This window comes from Meles meles, chromosome 2 (assembly GCF_922984935.1).
Source record: "Meles meles chromosome 2, mMelMel3.1 paternal haplotype, whole genome shotgun sequence".
NCBI lineage: Eukaryota > Metazoa > Chordata > Mammalia > Carnivora > Mustelidae > Meles > Meles meles.
In genome coordinates this window covers 73,953,587-73,979,347 of record NC_060067.1, presented here as the reverse complement: position 1 = coordinate 73,979,347, position 25,761 = coordinate 73,953,587, and the positions used below count along the sequence as shown (strand labels likewise).

The 25,761-nt window shown below is 41.4% G+C and overlaps 1 protein-coding gene across 2 annotated transcripts in view; it reads left to right on the top strand.

The window, feature by feature from the left end:
- The first annotated feature begins 3,544 nt into the window (after positions 1-3,544).
- Positions 3,545-25,761, top strand: part of NOCT (nocturnin) — a 36,863-nt gene continuing 14,646 nt past the window's right edge. For both annotated transcript variants that reach the window (XR_006817348.1, XM_045996995.1), the window contains exon 1: positions 3,545-3,952. Coding sequence is in view for 1 of the 2 variants with exons in the window: in XM_045996995.1 (XP_045852951.1) it covers positions 3,763-3,952 (190 nt within the window). In the remaining variant the exon portion in view is untranslated. The remainder of the gene's footprint in view (positions 3,953-25,761) is intronic.

Below are 25,761 nucleotides of genomic sequence, written 5' to 3'. Positions count from 1 at the left end.
GACCAAGTTTCAAGTCTTTTCTCCCTTCTACCAATTTTTAAAGGTACTTGTCTTACAGGGATTTCTTTCTTTCTTTTAAGATTGTATTTATTTGTCAGAGAGCGCGCACAAGCAGGGGGACCCACAGGCTGAGGAAGAAGCAGGCTCCCCGCTGAGCAAGAAGCCTGATGTGAGACTTGATCCCAGGACCCCGGCTGGGATCATGACCTAAGCCAAAGGTAGCTGCTTCACTGACTGGGCCACCCAGGCTTCCTGCTTCACAGGGATTTCATCCTTAGTGCTTTTCTCATCTCACTCAAAAGTCTTTTCGTGAGTGACTTCACTATCCATGGCTTCAACTCTGGAGCTCTTGAAAGTGTTCGGCCCTGACCCTGTTATGGACTCCAAGTCCCTAGTTTTTATTTGTCTACAAAGTCACTCCACCTAGGTGTTCCATGAGCAGATCGCAATTAAATGTTCTGACCTTAACTCAGTGCTTAAGAGCAGCATTTCCACCTGTTTTCCTTATTTGGTACTGTTATCCACTACCTAAGTCACACCTAGACTCTGTCTTCTCCTCCCTCGACCTTTAATCTGTCACTCAACCCTGTGGTTTCTCTTTCACAGTTCTTAAACCCTTCTCTTTTCCACCATCACTGGCCCTAACTTATTGCTGAAAGTGGAAGAGAGATGTCCATCAGAATCACCTGTGTGGTTCAAAAAAAAAAGATTAATAAATAAGCATGTTTGCACTCCCCTTCCTCCCGAGATTCCAAACCAGCAGATGCTCTTTTTCACCTGCACTGTTCTGATTCTTCCCAGGTCTCCAGTCCACCTTCCACACTGTTGACAGGATGATCTTTCAAAAGCACAACCTTGGGGCGCCTGGGTGGCTCAGTGGTTTAGGCCGCTGCCTTCGGCTCGGGTCATGATCTCGGGGTCCTGGGATCGAGTCCCACATCCGGCTCTCTGCTCGGAAGGGAGCCTGCTTCCCTCTCACTCTCTCTGCCTGCCTCTCTGCCTACTTGTGATCTCTCTCTGTCAAATAAATAAATAAAATCTTTAAAAAAAAAAAAAAGCGCAACCTTAATAGTGCAAACTATCTGCTTATTTTTTCAGCAGTTCTTTAGAACCCTCAGGATAAAGTCCAAACTCTTCTGAAAACCCTTCACACTTTGGTTCTTGCCCACAGCCTTCCACCTCATCTCCTGCCACTCCCTTATGGGCACTTTGCACTCAAGCCTTATCAAAGTGTGGTACTTTCTGTTCCTGGAGCATCCCTCCTTTCTTTGCCTTGCTGTTCTCAGTGGGTATCATCCCTCATCCCTTCCTGCTTAGAAGTCACTGTGTTCGAATGCCTCTTCTGTCTTTTCCAGGCAATTAGGCATTTTCTGTGTTTCCACAGTATCTTGTTCATATCATAATTCTATATTTATGAACGGATAATTATATTTGGTTTTACACAATGTCTCACCCACTAAACTGAACAGATTGTTCAGTTCATTATTGTATGCCATAATGTAGAGCCTGCACATAATATGTACTCAACAAATGTTTACTGAATGAATTTTTGAAGGAAGTTTTATGTTTTTCTGATTGCTTAAAGTGTACAGTGTTTAATGTGTCATAAAAATACTATTACTGACCCGTTCTCAGAATAGAATTGTCCTTTGAAATCCTTTTAATGATGACAGTTTATATTTGAACAGTATTTTTAACTTTTCAAAGCACTTTTCTCCTAACACATTTATTTGAGTATTTTCAAACATAGGGGGAAATAACAGTGAACACCCACATACCCATCACCTAAATTCTAATTTGACATTTTGCTGTACTTGCAAAACACTTTTTATGAGCTAATTTTGTCACCCTTTATTTTATGTAATGACTAAAGTATGATTCTATGTTTTATAGATAAGGAAACTGAGACCAAGAGGGCTTAATGATGGGTGCCTGGGTGGCTCAACGGGTTGAGCCTCTGCCTTCAGCTCAGATCATGATTTCAGGGTCCTGGGATCTGGCCCTGCTTCAGGCTCTCTGCTCAGTTAGGTAGCCTGCTTCCCCCTCTCTCTCTGCCTGTCTCTCTGCCTACTTGTGATCTCTGTCAAATAAATAAATAAAATAAAATTTTAAAAAAGAGGGCTTCGTGACTTGATAAGGAGATTATCTCCTAGAGTTGTGATCAACTTGTGCCAGCTGACTCATCCATACTCTCTGAGTATTGGATATACAATCAGGGTCTGAAAAATATTTTTAATATTCTTGCTAATAAAAAGCTTCCAATGCCACAAGATAAGAGAATCAGCAAAATCATGGGAAAACCAACAAGAAAACATTTCTAACTCATAAGTCATCCAAAGAGGAATCCAGTCTTGGGCCACCCTCCCCCTCACTCTACTTCCATTCCTGGTTAGTCATTTCCTACCCGATGGGAGATGTTTCTTCCATCCATTCTTTTCCAGTACTAGATACAGATCTAGAATATCTTTCTTCTCAGCTGGTCTACTGTCTCCTGCCTTTTCATGGGCCAGAAACACATGATCTCCAATTAAAACACGACCCTAATCATATCTTTGTGTAGCTCACAAAACTTCAATAAGTCACATTTCCTACCAAATTAAGTCTGGTATAATCTCTGCCATCCGCACCATAACCTATCTAAGTGTCTGTCTTCTTACTCCTTAGCTTCCATCCTACATAACTAAGAATTGTTTTTTCCCCAAACACACACAACCAGGGCTTTCTTATTTCCTTTCTTCTTGTATAAATCACCACCACGCCCCTCCCAAATTCCAGGTGTGTTAAATTCTAGACCTCCTAGTCATGGCCCAATTCAAATGCCAATTCTAATAAACTTTTGAGAATCCTCAAGACTTTTTTTTCTCTAAACATTTTTTTTTATTTCCAATTTTATTTTTTTTTCCTCAAGCTTGTTATGACTTCTAATGCCAAGCTTGTGGCTCTTGTGGCACTAATTTTAATCTACCTCGTAGAGCTTTATCGTCTGATTTCTCTTGCTACCTTCTGCCCCCTTTGCTGGAGTATAACACCACTGAGGAAGGGGACATTGTCATATTCATCACGGCCCTTGCACACAGTCGGTGCTTTATATGCTTAATTTATTTAATTTCATTTAACGCAACCTATGTTTCCGAAGGGATGGGGTGGATGCCTTTTTCTGTATTCACACTTATATACACACGCACACACAGATGCGGTCTTCCACCTGGACACACACGTGTCCCTAGGGCCACAGCCCTGAAAGGTCTCGGGACTCTCAGCCTGTGGGAGCTTCCATTCCAGCCAGCGGAAGGGGAGGCTGCATTTCTATAAGACACTCTAATAGATATTTATTACTTTAGAACTCCTACAGCCTCCACCCTACAAAGAATTTAAGATCTTCTTCCTGTCAAAATAGTATTACCCTGAGTCCGGGCACCCCAGCCTGGTCGCGCCAGAGTCTGGTCCCACGGATCCTCCCTCCTGGTCTCGCTTGGTCGCGCCCGCTTTGTCAGCGCGCGGCGCTCGCTGGTTACCCTCTAAGCTCTCGCCAGCCCGCGGCAGACGGCGCCGCTGCTGTCCTAGCTGCTGTTGCTCGTCCATCTCGGGCTCGCCTGCTCAAGACTGCCCCTAGGCCTGGGCCGGGCGACGAGGACCCGGAGAGCATCCGCTCGGACGGCTCCCGAGAGTCTGTTGGGTTCGCCGGCCTCGACCTCGGCCAGGCTCCGCTCCTCCCGCGCGTGAGGGGCCTCGGCGGCGGCGGCGGCGGCGGCGGCGCCCGGCATGTATCAGAGCCCGCGGCGGCTCTGCTCCGCCCTGCTGCAGAGAGACGCGTCCGGCCTGCGCCGCCTGCCCACCCCGGGACTGCGCCGCCAGTCGCCTCCGCCGGCGGCCGCCCCCCGGCCCGCGTCCCCCCGGCTCCTGGTGGCGGCCTCAGCGGCCTCGGGCGCCGCGAGGTCGTGTTCGCGAACAGGTGAGTGCACGGTACTGCGCGGAGAACGCCGCGGCTCGGAGCGCGGCCGCCGCCTGGAGACGGCGCGGAATGAATGGGAAGTCCGGGGCTGCAGGGGTGTGGGTCAGGCCGAGAAGCGGGTCCTCCCCTCTTCCCTTTTCCGCTTTCTCCTCGCCCTACCTATCCCGGGGCTTGCACGTCCAGTAAGAACTGGAACACTATTGGGGGTCCCGTGTGATCCTTGGATGCGGTGCCTTCGGCATCTCGCGTTCCTGACTTCACGCTAAACCTGCCCCTTCCAAGGCCGCAAATTAACTTGTGTCTGTTTTACTTCTTACTGCGCTAGATTTTGTGTGAAAAAGTCACCTAAAGTGATTTTTTTTGATCATGTAACTTGTATGATTTAGATGTTACAGATTTTTTATTAAGTCATGTTAATCGTATAGTAACACATTTACTTGTTTTACATTTATTTGGATTTTTTCGGAGCCTTCCACTCTTACTACTTAATCTGTGTCCTGTATACCTGGGTTAAGATCTTGTAAACGTGATGCCTTCCCCTTGTCAAGAGCCAATTTTATATATACATCACCTACCCTGGACTTTCCCTTTTGTGCTACCTCCGTTTCTGACGGAGGACACCTTACTGTGTCCACAAATTACCTACAAATTAATGATACTTTTTAAAATAAGAAATGAAGGTTCTCTTTCAAAACTGGCAGTTCATCACATATAAAGTGCATTTTGGTTGTCCTCAAGTTAGGTTATTGCTGTTCAAGACATGCGTCAAACCATCCTACATTATAAATAACTACATTTTGTTCAGAAGTTTTGAATTAATTTAATTAGGGCAAATTGAGCAGTAGAAAGAATATGTTTACTGTGGTTTTCTTTTATTAATGAAAGTGATCATCTAAAATCTGAAAGTGATTGAGTTGAAACTAAAACTTTAAACTCTTCTCAGATTATTATTGGTGGGTGGTTTGGCTGAGACATAGTTTTAAAATTAGGATGGTTCAGGGACACCTGGGTGGCTCAGTGGGTTAAGCCTCTGCCTTCAGCTCCGGTCATGATCTCGCGGTCCTGGGATCAAGCCCCGCATCGGGCTCTCTGCTTAGCAGGGAGCCTGCTTCCTCCTCTCTCTCTGCCTGCCTCTCTGCCTACTTGTGATCTCTCTCTCTGTCAAATAAATAAATAAAATCTTAAAAAAAAAAAAAAATTAGGATGGTTCACCTAGTTACTGTAGACTCTAAACTCCATATTCTTTAGAAAGGGTGAACTTGACAGTCCTATTCAGGTTTTTGACTTTTGGGTTTTTATAGTGTTATGAATACATTACATGAAATGACACTGAAATTACACTGTTCCTATTCTCAGGGTTTCTTTTCTTCCCCCCCCCTTCTCATCCCCCAGCTTTACAGGAATTTGGCACATTGTGAAATAGCTGTTAGAATGTGAAATAGCTGTTAGAATTTCTTGCTGGAAATTTTCAACAGGTTGTTGTTAGGTTGGAGGTGGGAGAAGGAAAAAAAGAAAATCAGTTGGTCTCTTTCTGTACCAGCTCTTATCTCGGAGTCCCTCAGGCCAAGTTAGTCAGTATTGGTACATGGGAATACAGATAGCTCGTGTAACACAGATAGGCTAACTGTGCTGATGAAAAAAGGTCAGGTTAGGGAGAGCTTTTGGAATGTTAGGCTTTTAACACAGAAAGGTGTTTAATGAACTTTTTAAAAGTCTCTGAAAGCCCTAGTGAACTTGAAAGTCTTTTTATGGTCCTTTAACTTAGTTACTACAGAATCTAGGCAATTTTCCTTTTTCCTACAGTTTTAACTTTAGCTACTTGTTAGAAGAAACATGTGAACACATTCACTTATTACTTGATCTCATTCATTTAAGAAATCTTTGCAGAATGCCTCACACATACTGTAGGTGCTTTATTATAAGAGGTAAAAGCATGTGAGACTTAGTCTGCCTTTACAGAGTTTACTCCCTAACAAGAGAAGAGTTTGCACACAAAAAAATAACTGTTTAATGAAATGAAACACCTTTTCTTCTCTTAAAGTTTGCACATGACACAGGGGTGCTGGAGCTTGGGAAGTTCCTTTCAGGAAAGATGATCATTTTAGCCTTCAAAACATGATTGATATTTGAGCTCAGTCTTGAAACATGGTTGGGATTGAAAGAAATTCACATATTTTATTTGGGAAAAGGCAGGAGCAAAAAGGAAAAGGCATGAAGCAGGGTGAGAGAAGAGACTGTAAACTGTTTTCCAAAGAGCCTCAGAATCAGCATTAGGTGCTTTTAAAAATGCAGATTCATGGATCCTACTGCAGACCTATTAGTAGACTTGTTATTGGTGGGCCCCAGGTTCCAGATTATTCTTGTATGTTCCAAAGTTTAGGCATCTGGCAAGAGAAGTCTTCAGGTAGCTGAAAGCTACTCTTCCCAAGAGAGTCTGTTGTGGAGGGGCTAGGGGGTAGGTAATGAGTCCCAATCCTTGACTCTGTTTGGTAATCACTTCCTTCCTAACTTGTGCCCCTTGGCAGTCAGAGGTCACTGAAAAGGTCAGTGCAGTCATCAAATCCTAGATGTTACTAGAATTTAAAGGGGAACTTGGAGATAATCTCAGTGTTTGGCTGTCTTTCTCACACAAGGACAGCACCCCCATAAAGAAGCAACAATTGCCACAGTTACTGTACTAGATGAAATGCAGTCAGGAGTCATCTGTGGGTTTTTAAATGCAGTCTTCCAGATTCCTCCTCCTCAGATAATTAAGAGTTGGCTGAATTAACTGTTCACCACCACTGGAACATGTTGCTTTTTTCTTGGTTTTTTAGCAAGCAATTTTTAAAGCAAATACCAGCTCATTTCAGGAGGCGGCTCTATTTAGTATGTCCCTTAGCTCTGTGAGTAAGCTGTTTATGAGATGGAAGAAATGGGAAAGCTTGTAATTATCAAGTTTCTACAGAATAAATTGCTTTCCTTGTGGGAGAACTAAGGTATCATTTTCCTGTAGCATTTAATGCTAAGAGTTTAAATAGTGAGCTGTTGGAGGCATTTGAGTTAATAATCGTATCTTCAGAATCACATTTAGCACACTTACATATGAACATTTGCAAGCCATTTAATCTTGCTTGCTATCTCTACGCTGGACTTTACCTAGAAAAAATTCATTCAATCCAGAAATTTTATTGAATACAGTACACTTAAAAGGTCCAATATTGTATCACATGACTACATGCAGCAGGAATTGAGGAGACAGAAATCAGTGTGGCTGGTAGATTCACTGGGAAAAAACTGCTTTGAATAGGTAAAAGGAGGGTACATCTGTGGAAGGGAGCACGGTGGATGATGGGGAGAGAAGAGGACGTGAGAAGGTGGCAGGTATGCGAGCAGTGATGAACACCATCAGAAAAAGAGGTACTTCAAGAATCTGGGGTGCTTGTTAAAACACAGATTTCTTGTATTTGACCTACGTACGTCAGTCAGTTGCTTCCTGGAGAAGCCTGGTTAAGTTGTATATTTAACAAGTCCCCCAGGTGAGTCTTTCTGGAAAATCTGGGGAATATTGTATAAGCTCCACTCCTCTTTCCAAAGGTATGTATTTCTGGAAGGTTCGAGAAACCTGGGAGAGGATTCTGGACAAGTGTGTTAAAGTCTGTAAGCTTGGGCCCCCAGGCATTTTGGAAACCTCTGGGCAAGAACGTTTACTGGAACAAAAGCAGGCTTTATGAAAGGGAAGGAGTTGGTGTATTTATGAAAGTTCAGTGAGGAAAACTTGAGTCTGACGTTGTACTAGAAGTGGATTAGTGTAGTTGTACAACTTTGGGAATGGGTAGATGGGTAAGTATAAAACCATGTAGGTTTCAATGATGTCTATTAATGGAGAAGTGAGGCAATTTCTGATTTCTTGGAAGGAGGAGAAAGAAGTGAGGAAGCATCTGTATTTGCTTAAATTCTAATCAGGATTTATAGACTTGAATAAATACTGAGAAATTTAAAGATGATGTGCACGGATGTTTGGCTTCATACTAAAATCACTTGTATTTTCATAAAAAGCAGCTAAAATATTTTGGCTTTATTGTTGGAATAGGCAAAAGCCAGGGCACCTGGGTGGCTCAGGCTGTTACATGTCTGACTCTTGGCTTCAGCTCAGGTCATGATCTCAGGAAGGTATGATGGAGTCTGGTTGAGATTCTCTGCCTCTCCCTCTGTCCCGCCCTCCCACATGCTCGCTTGTGCACACTCTTTTCTCTCACCTTCTCTAAAATAAATAAATTTCAAAAAAAAAAAGTCAAAACCAGCCTTCCTACAGAAAGGAGTACGACCTCAAGTGGATAATTTTAGTTGTCCTCTAGTCTCCACGTGGTGTCAAAGTAATACTTAACATACTGTTACCATGAATTCTTTATCAGGGATGTGGGCAGGAGTGCTCAGGGGGAAAGAAGGATAAAGAAAATTATTAGTCATATTTGAATGCCCCCCCCCCCAAAATAGTCTTTTCTCCTTCCAGTATCAACAAATGCCTGCGCACACTCAGATCTTCTGAATTTAACGTGGGGCTTGAGCATCTGGTGATTCTGTTGTATAGCCCAGACCCAGAGCCACTTACTGACCACACACACAGGTGGACACCCATCCAGTGAGGCGATGTGTTTTACTAAATGCACAGAAGCCTGCTAGAAGTTTCTTACCAACACATTGATTCCCAGGCCTCCAAAAGTTAGATTCTACTATTGAATTATGAGGGATTGTGCAGAAAGGAAAATTTTATATATATGTATATGTATATATGTATAATATATGTGTATATATGTATAATACAGATATGTGTGTGTTTTATATATATATATGTTTATATATGTACATGTGTACATTCTCGGCAGTGGGGGGAGAGCTTGGGAAGGGAGGGCAGAGGGAGAGAGAGAATCTCAAGCAGGCTCCACTCCCAGCTCAGAGCCCAGGGCTCAATCTCAGAACCCTGACATCATGACCTCAGCCAAAATCAAAAGTCATGCTTAACCAGTTGAGCCACCCAGACACCCCAAAAGGAGAATTTTAAAGCCAGTTTTATTCCATTTTCAGAATTGGAGTAGTATGAGAAGTCCACGAAAATAAAAGTAAACAATGCAGACAAAATTACAGTAAAGAATTGATGTGGTAGAATGTCCAGGGAGTCCCTTAATCTTGTTGTGCCTGCTCCCACTGACTTCCTTTCCCCCAGCTCTTTGAGCTTCTGAAAGTCCTTGAGCCAGGTCCATTGCCAGTCTCCAGATAAACTTGTGCCAGGGTACAAAGTAAATTAGTTTGCAGATTCTAAAGTTACCTTGAATACAATAGTTTTATATTTCCTTTTTATGTTTTGCTGTCATGAATGTCAGCCATTATTGAGGGACTGTGGAGAGAAGTTTGTCTTTCGAATCTTCTAGGTCAAATAGGTTTGCTGAGACCTGTTCTGGAATTAGTTTCTCTTTCACATGGTTCACTATTTTGAATTTTATTTGGAAAAAAGTCATGATGATTTTTTAAATTAAGTGTTTAGAAAATTAAAGGAGTAACAAGCACATTAATAAAAATCTTTTTTCCTCAAAACTTTAAATGTCTTTATGAGTATTGATTATTTCTAGAAGCTTACAGGATTTTTCTTGTCCTTTGTGTTCCAAAATTCCATCAGGAAAAATGTCTCAGCATTGGGCAATCCCATTTAATCTAAAGACATACCTTTATTTCCTTTCTTTTTAAGATTTTATTTATTTATTTACAGAGAACAAGCACAGCAGGGGGAGCAGCAGGCTTGCTGAGCAGGGAGCCTGATGTGGGGCTCCACCCCAGGACTCTGGGATCATGACCTGAACCAAAGGCAGACACATAATGACTGAGCCACCCAGGTGCCCCTAGAATCACCTTTCTTCAGCACAGGGAAAAGTGTCTTATGTTTTGGATCATTTAATCAACTCTGTCATCTCTTACTCTCATGTTCTTAAACTCCTGTTAGATTGGGGCGCCTGGGTGGCTCAGTGGGTTAAAGCCTCTACCTTCAGCTCGGGTCATGATCTCAGGGTCCTGGGATCGAGCCCCGCATCAGGCTCTCTGCTCAGCAGGGAGCCTGCTTCCTTCCTCTCTCTCTGGCTGCCTCTCTGTCTACCTGTGATCTCTGTCTGTCAAATAAATAAATTTAAAAAAAAAAAAAAAAAAAAAAAACTCCTGTTAGATTGGTGGCCATGTGGATTTATCCTGTGTGTCTCTTCTCTCGTTTTTTATTTTTGACTTTTTAATTTTTTAAATTTTTTTTTTTCAAAGATTTTATTTATTCGACAGAGAGAGACACAGGGAGAGGGGGAATACAAGCAGGGGGAGTGGGAGAGGGAGAAGCAGGCTTCCCGCTGAGCAGAGAGGCGATGCAGGGCTGGATCCCAGGACCTTGGGATCACAACCTGAGCCAAAGGCAGACGCCTAATGACTGAGCCACCCACGTGTCCTTTTTTCTCATTTTTTTAATGTCTTTATCTCCTCCATTTTGTGAGTTTTTCTGAATATTTCTATTTTGCAGTCATTTTTTTTTTAATTTTTTTAAGATTTTATTTATATGTCAGAGAGCAGGCACAAGCAGGGGGAACAGCAGGCTGAGGGAGAACCCTGTTGAGCAAGGAGTCTGATGATGCGGGGCTCGATGCCAGGACCCTGGGATCATGACCTGTAAAGGCAGCCGCTTAACTGACTGAGCACGGAGGTGTCTCTCTATTTTGCAGTCATTTAAAATTTCTAGACATTTTCCCTTTTGTGATAGAATCCTATTCTTATTTCATGTCCGTAATACTCTCCTGTAGATTGCTTGCTTTATTTATTTATTTATTTATTTGTCAGCGGGGAGAGAGAGCGCGCTCGGGTGCACAGGCAGAGGGAGAAGCAGGCTCCCTACTGAGCAGGAAAGCCTATGATGCGGGGGTTTGATGGCTGGCACGGCTCAATCCCAGGACCCAGGAATCAAGACCTGCGCAGAAGGCAGACACTTAGCCACTGGGTGGTTGACTGAGCCACCCAGGCGTCCTCTCCTGTAGCTTTAAAGATAATGTAGATATGTATCCCTGTTTCTCCCACAGGCCTCTCCTAAAGGGGAGAGCAGTTTATGTGTTCTGTAAGTGGGAGGGTTGTGTGGTGGGTGGACAGGTAGGCTCCCTTAGGAGGGAGCGGGCTAGAGTTAACTCCTCTTTAAATATTCTTGAGGTCAGAGTTAGACCTTGATCTTGTCTGCTTGCTTGCTTGCTTGCTTGCTTTCTTAATTTTTATTTATTTATTAGTAATCTCTACACCCAGCGTAAGGCTCAAACTCACTGCCCAAGTTCAGGAGTCTCATGCCCTTCTGACTGAGCCAGCCAGGCTCCCCCGGTCTGCTTTTCCTTTAGATCTGTCACCCTTGGCAGCCCTTCCGAGGCATATATCCCACTTTTCTTTGAAGCATTCCCTGGTTTTGTCCCACAGGCGGAAGCCAGCCACCCTTACTGGCTTCTAAGAGGGAAGCACGGCAACTAGCTCAGCTGTTTTCAGAAGTCATTGTTGCAAGAATTACCCTAACAATTGCCCCTCAGCTTCTCCTGCCCTTTGTCTTTTTTTTTTTTTTTTAAGATTTTATTTATTTATTTGACAGAGAGAAATCACAAGAGAGGGAGGCAGAGAGAGAGGAAGGGAAGCAGGCTCTTCGCTGAGCAGAGAGCCAGATGCGGGACTTGATCCCAGGACCCCGAGATCATGACCTGAGCTGAAGGCAGCGGCTTAACCCACTGAGCCACCCAGGCGCCCCCCCTTTGTCTTTTTTGACTCAGCTTTGAGTTTCTTCAGCGCTCCCTTGGAAGAACCTTGTTTAATGGACCTTTGGAAACTTGTACTGTATTTTCCTCCACTCTGGTTTTCTCTGCTAATGCATACCTGTCTGTTTCTACCTTTCTGGTATTCTTCCAGATTTTTGGCCCATTGATGGCATCCTTTCTTGTCTTCCCATACTATTGTTTCATTCTTTTTAAAAATTTGAATATACCTACTTTACTCCTGAAAGCTCTTGGGAAGGAGAGAGTGAATGTATGTTCTGCTTTCATACCTGGTGACCTATTGAGTATAACATTTCAACTCCCATTTTTCTTTTTTTTAATTATTTGTTTCAATCCCCATTTTAAAAATGAGTGGTGGGAATAGAGATTTTAAAGCTGTTAACATTTTCACTTCAGATTGTGAAAGATCATTTTTTTTTCATGTCCCTTAATTATTCAAGACAGGCCATGGAAATCTGTGTGTGAAAATCGTTTTCCCTTATTTCAAGTAACTGAAAATCTTTTATTGGTTTGTGAAAATACATACAAAGTGGCTATAAAATTTCATTTCAGTATAATCTAGAACAGAGGTCTGCAAACTTTCGCTGAAAAGCAGGCAATATTTTGGACTTTGTGGGCCATAATGTCTGTGTCACAGCTACTCAGCTCTGCCATTGTAGTGTGGAAGCAACCCTAGACAGGACATAAGCTTTCAGACCCTGAAATTTGAATTTCATACAGTTTTCCCATGTCATGAAATACTATTTTTTTTTTCAAACATTAAAAAATGTGCAAGATCACCAGCAGCACAAAACAGGGGTGCCGACTAGATGCAGTTCATGGGTTATAGTTGGTGGACTCCTGATCACAAAGGAAAAGGTCTGTATTATCAGTAGATTTCCTTTTAGCTTTCATTTTTCCGTTCACAACTAAAAACGGACCATTTTCTTAGGCATCATGTAGTAACACAGACTTAATGTCTTAGTGGAGAGCAGTTACCCCACCAGATTCTGTCAGTTTCTGCCTTTTCAAATTTTACTTCAGAGCCATTATGCTCGAAAAACCCAGTTTGTAGAAATGGTTGGTCAGCCAACAGTTGAGCACCAATTAAAACATTTAACCTAAGCTTTGATCGTGGAGGGATTTCTTTTTCCTTAGTGATATTTTCTTTTCTTCTGTTTTTTTTTTTTTTTTTAAGGTTTGATTTATTTATTTGACAGCGATCACAAGTAGGCAGAGAGGCAAGCAGAGAGAGGGGGAAGCATGGTCCCTGCTGAGTAGAGAGCCCTGTGCACGGGTCAGTCCCAGGACCCCAAGATCATGATTTGAGCCCAAGGCAGAGGCTCACCCCACTGAGCCACCCAGGTGCCCTTCTTAGTGGTATTTTCTAGATGAATCTGGCATGACTGAAGGTGTATGGCTTAGCCTGGAAAACATTTTGGCATTCTTGTTTAGTCTGTGACTGCTGCCTACTGAAGAAAGGTCGTTTGGATTGTCACACTGTGTCTAGGTGTTTGTATTTTTAGACAAGTTAGGTTGAGAGTCATGACCTTCACTTGGTATCTCTAGTAATGCCACGCAGGTTGTTAACACTGCTGTGTACACTCTGTGCCCTGCCAGTGCGTGTGCTGTGATGGCAGTGACGTCGGCAGACAGAGAAGGTGGAATTCGACCTCTGTTTATTCCTGTGTGTGCCCTGGCAAGGCACCATTGCAGTTGTCCTGTCAGTCCTGTCGGAGATGCTGATGAGCAACAGTCCAAGGTGCGGGTAACTTTCTCCAAGGCCAGGCCCCTCAGGAGTTGTGCAGTCTTGAAAAACTGTCCTGATGTCTCAACCTTAGTATCTGTTTCTATCATATAGTGAATGCAGTACCTACTTTGGTGGATTGTTGGAAAGAATAATGAAAATACGTGGAAGGAGTATGGCATGTGGGCTCCTCAGATGTTAAGAGCCAGCCTTCTCTTTAAACCCAGAAAGTAAATTTTGCTAAATAGAATCGTGAACATTTAACTGACCACTTAGGGTTACTGGGTATATCTAATATATTATTATCTAATATATTAACTCAATATATTATAACTCAATATATTAACTCAACCCTCCCAGTAATCCAGTGAAGTAAATTAGAGTGAACCTCAGATGAAGAAACTGAGGCCCAAAAAAGGTGAGTAACTTGTTCAGGATCTCATTTGTCAAAGGAGGAGCTGGGGTTTGATGCAAGCCATCCTAACTTGAGTCCCTGTGTTTAAGACTGTTTTTGCTTCTGCTAAACTGTATAGCCTGATGGTACTGAGAATAGTTGAGGCTTTTCATTGCTAAGTGCTCTGTGCATGCCTGTCACATTTAATCTGTGATGCTGAATAACAGATTTAAAAACTGGACACTGACCAAAATATTTAATCCTTACCAGAAAATAGTATCTTCCTAAATTGGCACTTAGAATCCAGTCCCTAGGACCCAGGAATTAATGTCCTTCACATCCACATTCATACACAAAATTTGAAGGTGCTTATGTGCAGTTACCAGTGGACCTGTGTACTAACACAGAGGGCCCCAGCTATAGTCTCACCAAACTCTAGTTAAGTTTCACAGTGACTCGGGACAAGTCACTTAAACTTCTGAACCTCAGTGTCCTTACCTGTGAAGAGCCAAGGACTTTGACAGTGTTCCTTGGCACTTCGCTCTCTCTTGGCTTTGTGTTTGTGTTTATTATTCCAGTTTAGTTGGCATATCCATCCATACACATATACGGTGTTATAGTAGTTTCAGCATCTTCTATCAACAGTTTTAAACGCCCGGGGCGAGGTGTTTGAGAAGACAAACAAAGTAGACAAACAAAGTAGACACAGTCCCTGCCCTTTTGGAATTTACAGTCTAATAAGTAAAGGACAGGGTTTGTAGTTCAAATGTTAAGGACAACTTCGGAGAAGCAGGCCAGGTGGAAGGAAGAGGGAGGACTAGGGCTTTTGAGTCATAAAGCTGTACAGGCAAGGAAGCTGGAAATCTTTACTGATTTTTTTCAATAAATATTAAATAAATATACCTTTTCCCAACATCCAAGCTGCTTACGTTGCTTATCTTTGCCTATCACCACTAATTTGTCTTGAAGGTGGCCGCATTTATTCAGGAACTCTAAGAAGGCTAATGAAAATTTGCTTGCTACTGAAGGAATGATGTGAACTTTCTGAGGTAGTTCAACACATGGCCAGTAGATGGTAGCAAAGGATTGCTGTTTCCATGATGCCTTCCTGTGATGTAGGTAGCTTATAGTTTTTGTGTACTCTGCTCTTTGAGGTTTCCTTGGGCCGAGGTTGGTCAGCTCCAGCAGCTTCCCAGGTGTGTATGCAGATTATCCTGGTCTTTGTTTAGTTTTTGGTGTTTAATCAGCGTTTCTTGCCAAGCCACAGTTTCAGGAGACTAAGCTCAAACTATTTTTGAGAGAAATTCACAGGCTGAATTGTTTGGTTAACTCCAGTATATGCAACTGCTGAGTAACAAGCAACATTATGTGAACAGATGTCTCTCTGGTGTGATTTCTAAATGCTCTCAGGAATGGTTGGAATGGTAAGCCCAGCCAGTTTGGGTCTCAGCCGTTAGGATTCTCGTTCAGCATTCTGATCATCGGTGTGAAAGTGTTTCATTTAACCCTCATCATTTCTCTCTAATCGTTGACACTCTTAGGCACTGATACTGTGGTCTGCCTGTTGCTTCAGAAGTATGTGTAATTGGTGCTCTAAAGAGTAAACATATTTTCTATATTTTTGTGATTAGCTCACTTCTGCTTTGTTTTCTGGGAAAGAGGACTAAACAGGGGATGTTTACATACTACTACTGTATTTCAGGACTCTAAATCTCAATTCTCTGGCAAATCTTTAAAGGCTCTCATGAGGGAGGTGAGAGTTATTTGTTCCTATAAAGTAAAATAGCTGTGAGGTATTAATGTAAGGAATGAAGGCGTCCAGTTCTAAATGGAAATGGAAATATGGTTATAGAAAGAAGAAAGGGCAAAGGATTGAAGTGTTATTGTTAAATCATAGCTAGGATAAGAAATGAAGCTATTTTGATCTGCCTATTGCCTGTACAATTTATATAATGTGTACCACACATTATATAATGTCGGGATGACAGCTGATACTTTTCCTAGTAAAATGCCTGGGGAAAGAAATGAACTTTGGGGGAAAAAAATACGGTATGGGGTCAAATCAAGAATACCCATCCCCAAATACATATAATAAAATTGACCTAAAAGCCAGTAACTGCCAGATAAAGTTTAACAGAGGTTTTGTCGAGATTTTGTACTTTCAGTATCTTAATTACCACAGGGATGAATTATTTGTGCTGTCTTGCCTGAGAAAATTGGCTTTGGATATTGAGCTATTCTGAACCTTGGACAGTTTTTTTCAAAGCTCCGTATAATAACTCCTTTTATGGCACAAAGCTTAAGTAGGATGGCTTGAAATCTGGGAATGGGGCATGGTTTTATGTCTGGGAAGAATTTTTTTTTTTAATTTTATTATTTGACAGACGGAGATCACAAGTAGGCAGAGAGGCAGACAGAGCAGAGAGCCTGATGCAGGGCTCCATCCGAGGACCCTGAGATCATGACCTGAGCTGAAGGCAGAGGCCCAACCCACTGAGCCTCCCAGGCGCCCCATGGGAAGAATTTTTAAAAATCGGTTCATACTTTAAAAGAAAAAAATGAATGTTGCTTTAAAAAAAAAAAAAACAGGTGAGAAACAATGAGAATAAGTCATCTCCTCATTGTAAAAAGGGCATAATAAGAGTAGCTGCCTTCTAGGATTTGTAATAAGGTTTAATTGAAAATGCAGTCAAAGCAGGCAGAATTTGTAAATGGTGCATGTTAAGTATTAAGTAATCCTTAGCTGCCACTGGCATTGTTGTTTTTTTTTGTTTGGTTGGTTTTTTATTTTAGGATGGGTAGGGGAGGGAAGAAAGGTGCCCCATAATTTTTGCTTTCTTTTGTTTTCAAATTTACATTGCCTTACTACACTGCAGTCCTCATGTGGGTCTGAGCCTTGGTTGGCTTCACAAAAATAATACGAGAAGTCTTTGGTGTTCAGTTTTACTTATTAATTCCTAGCTTGGGATTCTGTACTTGCTTTGACATGATTTCTGTATATTTCAGAAAGTTTTGGAAAATACAGCCTTGAGAAATAACTAAGTAAGCTCATACATTTTTGGGACTAGAAGAAGAAAAGAAAATGCATTGGGACTTCCCCAAATCCTTTCTGATTTTTCTTTGGTTTCATGACTTTATGAAAAGAATTTTTTGGTACGATTTTATTTATTTATTTGACAGAGAAAGATCACAGGTAGGCAGAGCAGCAGGCAGAGAGAGACCTGGTGGGCGGGGTGGGGGAGCAGGCTCCCCACTGAGCAGAGAACGGCCACAGGGTTGGATCCCAGGACCCTGAGATCATGACCTGAGCCGAAGGCAAAGGCTCAACCCACTGAGCCACCCAGGCACCCCTGAAAAGAATATTTTTGAAGTACGGAAAAATCTAGTTTGGATAGCAAAAATAAAAGAGGGAAGTAAGGGAAGAGTATCCATGATTCAGGGGTATTTGTACTCTTTGGAGCAGCAAGGAAATGCCTTTACAGCAGTGACCTCCCAGCTTCTGTGATTTTATCCTCTGCCAATTTAAAATAAATTTAGGTATGTGCTCTGTGTTCATATGAATTATATACATGTCTGCTTTCAATCTATTGGTTTTTGGGTTTTTTTTTTTAAGATAAAAAAATTTCTCATTTTCTTCCCAGGGGATTGCCTTATTTTATGTCCCTCAGAACAGGATGACCATACTTAAAAGATGGTTGATTGGGGCACCCGGGTGGCTCAGTCGTTAAGCGTCTGCCTTCAGCTCATGTCATGATCCCAGGGTCCTGGGGTCAAACCCCGCATCGGGCTCCCTGCTCAGCAGGAAGCCAGCTTCTCCCTCTCCCACTCCCCCAGCTTCTGTTCCCTCTCTCACTGTTCTGTCAAAAAATAAAAAATAAATAAAATCTTCAAAAAAATAAAAGGTGGTTGATCTAGAATAGAAATTCTCACTTTTTACTTCCTGGATTCTTTTATAGTCTTTTTTTTTTTTAATTTTTCTTTTTTTTTTTTAAGTAAGATTTTTATTTGACAGGGAGAGACAGGAAGAGAGGGAATACAAGCAGGGGGAGTGGGAGAGAAAGAGAGCAGGGAGTCTAATATGGGACTCATTCCCAGAGCCCTGGGATCATGACCTGAGCCAAAGGCAGATGCTTAACAGCTGAGCCACCCAGCCACCCCAGATCCTTTTGCATCCTTAAAATTTTGAGGGCCCACAGAACTTTTGTTTATGTGATTTTTATATTCATATGCAAATCGATAAATATGTTAGAAAGTAGAACATGAGAAATATAAACGTTTATCAAGTCATTTAGTATAATAAAATCAATATTAACATAAATGACATTTTTATGGAAAAGTAGCTGTATTCCAAAACAAGAGATTAGTTTAAAGAGTGGCCTTGTTTTACATTTTTTGAAATCTCTTGAGGTCTGTCTAATTAGGAAATTGCTAGGATTCTCATATTTGCCTCTACATTCAATATGTTGTGATATGTTGTTTTGGTTAAAGTCTTTGAAGACATTCCAGACTCTCACAGATAACGTAGTTGGAAAAAATTACTTTAACGGCATTTTTAGATCATTGTGGATATACTTTGTGGTAGAGTCTATGTTAGTAGTTATTTACAGCATGAAATCTGGTGCCCTATCAGTGAGCTTTTTGTATTCTGTGACATTAAAATCAACTGATTTTTCTGGTATTTTGAATGGAATTTTTACCCATGAATGATTATGTATTGGTCATTTGGAAAATGTTGGTTAACTGGGCTATGCAGATCTTTCAAATACTATACGATACCAAGAAATAGCATTAGTTAATATACTACCCATCTTGTCAGAAGTCTTTAAGTATTGGGAACCCGTCGTGCTCCTGATGGCAGATAAAATTTTTCCAAAGTTTTCCCTTGAAAATTTTTATCATTGACACAAATACGGTCTTTTGTTTTCCTTAAAGTGACAGGCTTGCTTACACATATTAGTGAAAATGCCTGATATCCTTATTTGATTAACTGTAATTTGTCAGGTTTACCATTGGGCAAAAATGGTGTTCCCTGAAAAAAAGGGGCTCGTTCATTTTGCAACCCAAGTTCTTTTCTGTAAGCTGTTGTATTCTGGTATGGAGCAAAAGTGCTTTATTGTGTATTTTCCATTGTCACGTATTAAAAAGACATGTCATCAAGGTTCCAGGTTTAACAAAAATACTACTGCCTCACTAAGGACATTTTTAAGTAAAACTGACTTTTATAAAACTGAGAGTGTGTGGTGGTGCAGAATACTATGGCTACTTTGTGGAGTCCGATGCCAGGGCCTCATTCATGCTGAGGTAGCAGCAGTTTTAACACGTTTGTGGGTAAAACAGCTATGAACGTGGTGAAAAAGGAAAATGGTGTCTTAGTATTATGAAAGTAGTTTTGGCCATGCATACCTCTGAAAGGGTCTCAGGCATCCCAAAGGGTCTATAGACTACTCTCGGGGAACCGCTCCTAGAACAGTTTCGTTAGTTGGTTGTAAACTCAATTTCATTGGGTCAGAACCAGCATTTTTAAAAAATGAAAGGGAATACACTAGGAAATAGTACACATTTACTGTAGAAAAAATAATCATTTTGTGAAGCTCATTAGACATAAATACATGCCAAGGGTGTGTACTGAGTTGGGACTGTAGGCTTTGTCACATCGGTTTTCACATTGACTGGCTTAAAATGTGTATCCTAAAAATTAACACATACGAGTATATAAATACGTGCATTATGTATGTTCACACAGTAACATGTGAAATGACTTTTTTTCTAGTGACATTTTGAACTTGAAATGTTCATCACCACAGAGAGGCAGTGCCTGTTGAGGAGTGAATTGACAAGGCATCGGGACCACCTCAGGCCAAAAATAAATACAGAAACCCAAGCAAAATTCCTTAGGTGTAATGGTTTTATAAAAAATGTTTTAGGGATGCCTGGGTAGCTCAGTTTAGTGTCTGCCTTTGGCTCAGGTCATGATGTCGGGGTCCTCGGATCAAGTCCCACATAGGGCTCTGCTCAGCGGAAAGTCTGCTTATCCCTCTGCCTGCTGTTCTCCTGCTTGTGCTCTCTCACTCGCTCTCTCTCTCTCTCTCTCTCTCTCTCTGGCAAATAAAATACTTAAAAAGTGTTTTAGACTCCTATCTTTATTCTTATCCTCACAATAATCCTGGACATATAAAGCTGTAAAATATGTTTGTGGCATGGGAAAAAAGCAGGTAGATGGCAGAGATAGCTAAATGGTCAGCTAATGGCAGACACCAAGTGAGTCCTACAATACACATACCTAAAATTATTTCTGTACCTATATATCTATGTGTATAGTAAGTGAAACATGTATTCATCCTGATATCTCTGACCCTAGCTTAGTACCACATGATTCATCCTAGCATTTTTTCCTTGCCTATCTCTAAGTTCATTCTTTGTCATTGAGAACTATGGCTCCCATCATCCACTGTCCATTTACTTGTTCAACCCCAGTATGTATGTGAAGCAGTTTTGGAATTGTTAACACCTTCTACCCCCCTGAGAAACTTAACTAACTACAGTTTCTTTAGTCTTGAGTTGGATAGTTTCCCATTAAAATGCTTTTTTCCAGAATTACTCAGATCACAGATCCTTTTTTACTGAACCCCGTTTGTGAGATTGCCATACATCTGTAATACAGTTAGATTCATTTGTCAAAATCTGCACTGTTTGAGATCATTCCATCTTCTGATTGATACTTAAAGTTGGTACACACTAAAGTTTATTCTTTCTGGTGGACAGTTGTATGGCTTTTGACAAATGCATAGGGTTGTGTTTGTATCACCCTAGTACTGTACAGAGCGGTTCCATCACCCTCAGAATTCCCCATGTCAGCTCTCCCCTACCCCCCTGCTTCCCTTGCTCCCTCTCCCCGCCTCCCCTGTTTACTGGCAACTACCAATCCGTATCGTTTTGCCTTTTCCAGAGTGTCATGTGAACAAAACCATGTAATATGTAAGTTTTAGGGTCTGGCTTCTTTCACTTAGAAAGTGCATTTGAGATTTATCCATGTTGCATGGGTGTATCTTGTAAATCAACAGTTTGTTCCTTTTCATTTTTGGGTACTGTTTCATTATAAGGATTTACTATAATTGTGTATCCATTCACAAGGTGAAGGGCATCTTGATTAATTCCAGTTTGGGGTGATTATTAATAAAACTGTTTCTTAGCATTTGTGTACATAACATTTTATATGAACATAAGTTTTCAGTTCACTGTAGGTAAAATACCTAGGGGTATGAGTTCCAAGCCATATGGTAAGTCTATGTTTTATTCATAAAAACCTGCCAAACTGTCTTCCAGAGAGGCTGTACTTGGGAAGCAATAAATGGCAGTTTGTGAAGGAGTGGTATTTCTTATTTAAATACTTGATAGACATACCAGTGAAGCCCATCAGAGCCCGAGCTTGACAGTTCAGTACCTTTGCTGACCTGGTTGAACTACTCCCATAGAGCTTGAGGGGCTGGCTGGTTCAGGAGTGACACAGATTTTAGCTGAAGTTCAGTAGCTTTCCTGAATAAAAAAGCTTCTCTTTGCTGTATGCCTTTGGTATATATCCAGAGCATTGAAATGGTTGGTTTTGACAGTTCTGTCCAGATTTTTAATGCTTTTTGGGGAGAGCATTTGTGGGCTCCCTCATGCCCATCGTGGCCAAAGTCTCCTGCTTCCATGGTTTTTCTCTATCTTGTGTCACCCCAACTAGCAGACAAACATGTATAATAGCTTCAAAAAATTCTCTTGCCTCCCTCTAGACACGACTCCTTCTCTCTCCTCTTTCAGGAAAAAATTTCCACAAGTTACTTCTCTGTTGTCCTATTTTCTCTTTGCCCACAACCACCAAAAATCTGAAATCGCCATTGTTAAAGCCACTGAAGTTTTCCACGTTGCTAATCCAGATGGTGTGTCTGTATTTTCCTCGAACTATCAGCAACATTTGACACAGGAGGTAACTACTTAATGAATGGAACACTTTCTTTACTTTGTTTGCAGGGAGATCATGTTCCCTTTCTTCTGCAGCTTCACCACGTCTTCCCCAGTTTGCTCCAGAGCTCAGTACTTGGACTTCTTTTCTCAACTCACTTTATTTTTTATTTTTTTTTTTCTCAACTCAGTTTAGTCTCAGGTGCCCACCGACTTCTCCCAAACATTTATTTCCAATTCGCTCCTCTCTCCTAAGCCTCAGTCATATCGAATCACCAAACTTCTCTATTTTCTGCCAATCCCGTCGAATCATCCTAGGCGGTACTGGCAACTTCATATTTCTAATTGCTCTCCTGGCAACCGTTGGGACCTCTTTGGCCATTCTTTCACTCCCAGACCACATCCAGGTTATCATTAAAACCTACCGGCTCCAACAGTTTTTCAAAATCCAGCCACTTTAACTGCTATCACTAGTCCAAGCTACCACTGTCTTTTGCCTGCATAATTGTAATTGTCCTCTAATGGGTTTTCTCTGTCTGCCCTTATTTCCCTACACTGTAGTGTGGGTTTTTTTTTTTTCCTTTTTCAAGATTTTATTTATCTGACAGCGCAGGGAGCAGCAGAAGGAGAGGGAGAAACCAGCTCTCGCCTGAGCTGGGAGCCAGATGGGATCATGACCTGAGTGAAGGCAGACACTTAACGGAATTAGCCACCCAGGTGTCCCCAGGGGTTGTTTTTTGTTGTTGTCCTTGTTGTTTTTAATGTAAATCAGATTCTTATTCCTGCTTAACATTCCCTAGTGGCTTCTCATAGCAGATAAAGGTTCACATCCTTATAGAGTGGACTGCAATGTGCTATATAATCCATCCCCCCACCCCTGTCCTCACTGCCTCACTGACCTCATCTTTTTATTCATTCTTTAAATCTTTTCAGTGTGTTGCTGTTTCATCAGCCTTACCAAGCATGTTCCTATCTTCAGGGCTTTTACATTTGCTGTTCCTCTGCGCAGAATGTTCTTCCACTGTATCCCCATTAAGACTTCCAGAGTTATTTCCTTACCACTTTCTGGTCTCTGTCCAAATACTATCTTTTAGTGAGACCTCCTTGGGCATCCCACGTAAATCAGCAACTCCCTAGCCACTAGCATTCCCTATCTCCACTTCCTCCTTTATTTTTCTCCATTGCACTTTTTACCATATGACCATTGTCTTGTATTTCCCCACTGCAGCATAAGCTCCAAGAGGGCAGAGATCCTAGTCTGTCTGTTCACTGATCCAGTGGACTAGAATACTAGTCTGGCATCCAGGGCGTGTATGTGTGTTTGAGAGAGTGAGGCAAGAAATTAAATTATGGTGGCTACATGTCTGTGATGGACCAAGTAAGTGGTTTGGTCAGGAATTAAAGCTCCATATTTTACGGTCTTCTCCTGATTATTGTTACCTATCCTGATTGTTTGAACCCTTATTATACCCTAGCCCATTCCACAAAGTAAGTACTTGCTTTTTCTCTCATTAGTTCATGTGTATTAATCTTTCTCCAAATACTTGGTAACTTCTCAAGATGAAGTGCCCTTTTCAAAACTCCAAAAACAGGGAAATAAGAATGTAAAATCACCGTTCTGTGGTGAATTATGCCTGAGGACTGAGAGATTGGATTAGATTATGAAGAATAGAGTTCCAGACAGACCACACCCAAGGGAGTGGAAGTCTGTAGAGGTGATTCAGTTGCAGAGTGTGTTCTGAGGACAGAGCCTGACACATGGGGGGCCTGAGGGTGTGCCAGGGAAGGGTGGACTGGTAGAGACATCTTTCAGAATCATCTGGCTCGCTCCTAATTCAGACTCAGTATGGGACAGGTTGCTTTGCTGCCAGGTACTTTAGAACTAGAAGGCATGTGCTGTGTCACTTTGTTACTACATAACTTCATATTCACATTTGCATCAGTCCACATTAAGGACCATCCTTGAGTTCCTGTAAGATCTAAGGAGCAAAGACAGGACTTACTCCCTAACAGTAACCCTCTACCTGGTCTCTTCTTCGAAATGAAGTCTAATGACATCTTTCTCAGGTAGATGAATCTACAGTAAAAGGTCTATGCTAGTAAAACTTTTTTAAAGGCCATTTTCAGTGCATTCCACACCCAAGTACAGTTGACTCTTGAACACCGTAGGGAGGGTGGGGGAACCAGACCCCTACACAATCAAAAATTCGCATGTGACTTTTGACTCCCTCAAAACTTTACTAGTAGCCTACTGTTGACCGGAAGCCTTAGTGGTAACATACAGTTGATTAGCACTTATCTTGTTTGTTACTTGTATCATATACTGTATTCATATAATAAAGCAAGCTAGAGAAGAGAAGGTGCTATTTAAAAATTGTAAGGAAGAGAAAATACAGTTAGAGTACTGTACCATAAAAAAGTCTACATACAATTGGATCACATGTTTAAACCGGTGTTCAGAGTCAGCTGTACTGTTAACACATGAAATTGTTCATTCTGGATGAACAATTATGTGAGTTTTTTGTTTTGTTTTGTTTTTGTCTTTTTATTTGTTAGTGCGTACGAGAGCAAATGCACGAAGAGGAGGGCAGAGGGAGGAGCGGGCTCTGCGCTAAGCAAAGATCCCATTGTGGGACTTGATCCCGGGACTCTGGGATCATGACCTGAGCCAAAGGCAGACCCTTAACTGATTGAGCCACCCAGGTGTCCCTACATGCAAGTTTTTTTAATAGAAATATATATGTCTCGTATAAATAATAGATGTTATTTTGAAGTTGCCACCTGTTCTAACCTACATGCATTTTCCAAAAATTCTTGAGGAAATTAGGATCCTTTACCAAGCCCTGATTTGATAGGCCTGTAAGCAGGTCTAGTTGTACACAGTGGTAGAATAGGATTGGAATTGGTCTGTGACTCTCTATCCCATTCAAGGCCTTATTACTTAGCTATGCTACAGTGTGTTCTTCATCTTTTTTGCTCAAAGTTTGTCTTTTGAGGGTAGATTTAATTTTTGAAAAACGCCAGAATACTTTGAGAGGCCCTCTTAGAAATAAGATAGATAATCAAATCTAATAATCTGCTGGTGGTCCCAAATGAGTTGGCTTTGGCAAGAGTGTTTTCCTTGATTGTGTGGCTAATAGCTTATAAATGCATTTTCAAAACTTAACCAAAAAAAAAAAGAACAGAGAATAATGGAATTGGAATATCCATTTGGTTCATTTCACATTCTCCCAACAGTGTCAAAATAACTGTCCAAATACTACCACTACTAACTATGACCACTGAAAACAGTTTACAACATTTTAAGTTTATTTTTCAATTTTTTATAACCTCTACACCCAGTGTGGGGCTCGAACTCATAACCCTGAGATCAAGAATTGAATGTTCTTCAACTGAGCCAACCAGATGCCTCTATTTTGAAGTTTTTTGGTTGAATATATTTTCCTCATTCTGGTCCCTGTACCTCCCTCCCCTTTGAGTTGTATTACGTCTTCATAAGTTTGTTGTGGAATCACATAGCCATTATACATTGTACTCTCAAACTCATTTAGACTTGATTTTCTAAGTAGCTATGTGTTTAATGCTTATCATCCATCTTATATCAAAGTTTTGCTGATCATTTTGGTCAGAAGTTTGTGCTTTAGTTGTAGAGATGGCAAAAATTTTTCTGCCAAGGACTGGATAGTAAACATTTAGGTTAAACATTTAGGCCAAAAGTGATCCTATTCCATATTGTGTATATGTCTGTGTTTGTGTGTTGTTCTTCTTGTTTTATTAAAGATTGTATTTATTTGAGAGAGAGAGAGCACCGGACAGGGGAGGGTTAGAGGGAGAAGCAGATTCCCGCTGAGCAGGGAACCCAACGCAGGATGCTGGATCCTGCTCCAGGATCATGCTTGTGTCTTTAACAACCCTTAAACCATTCTTAGCTCGACGATTATACAAA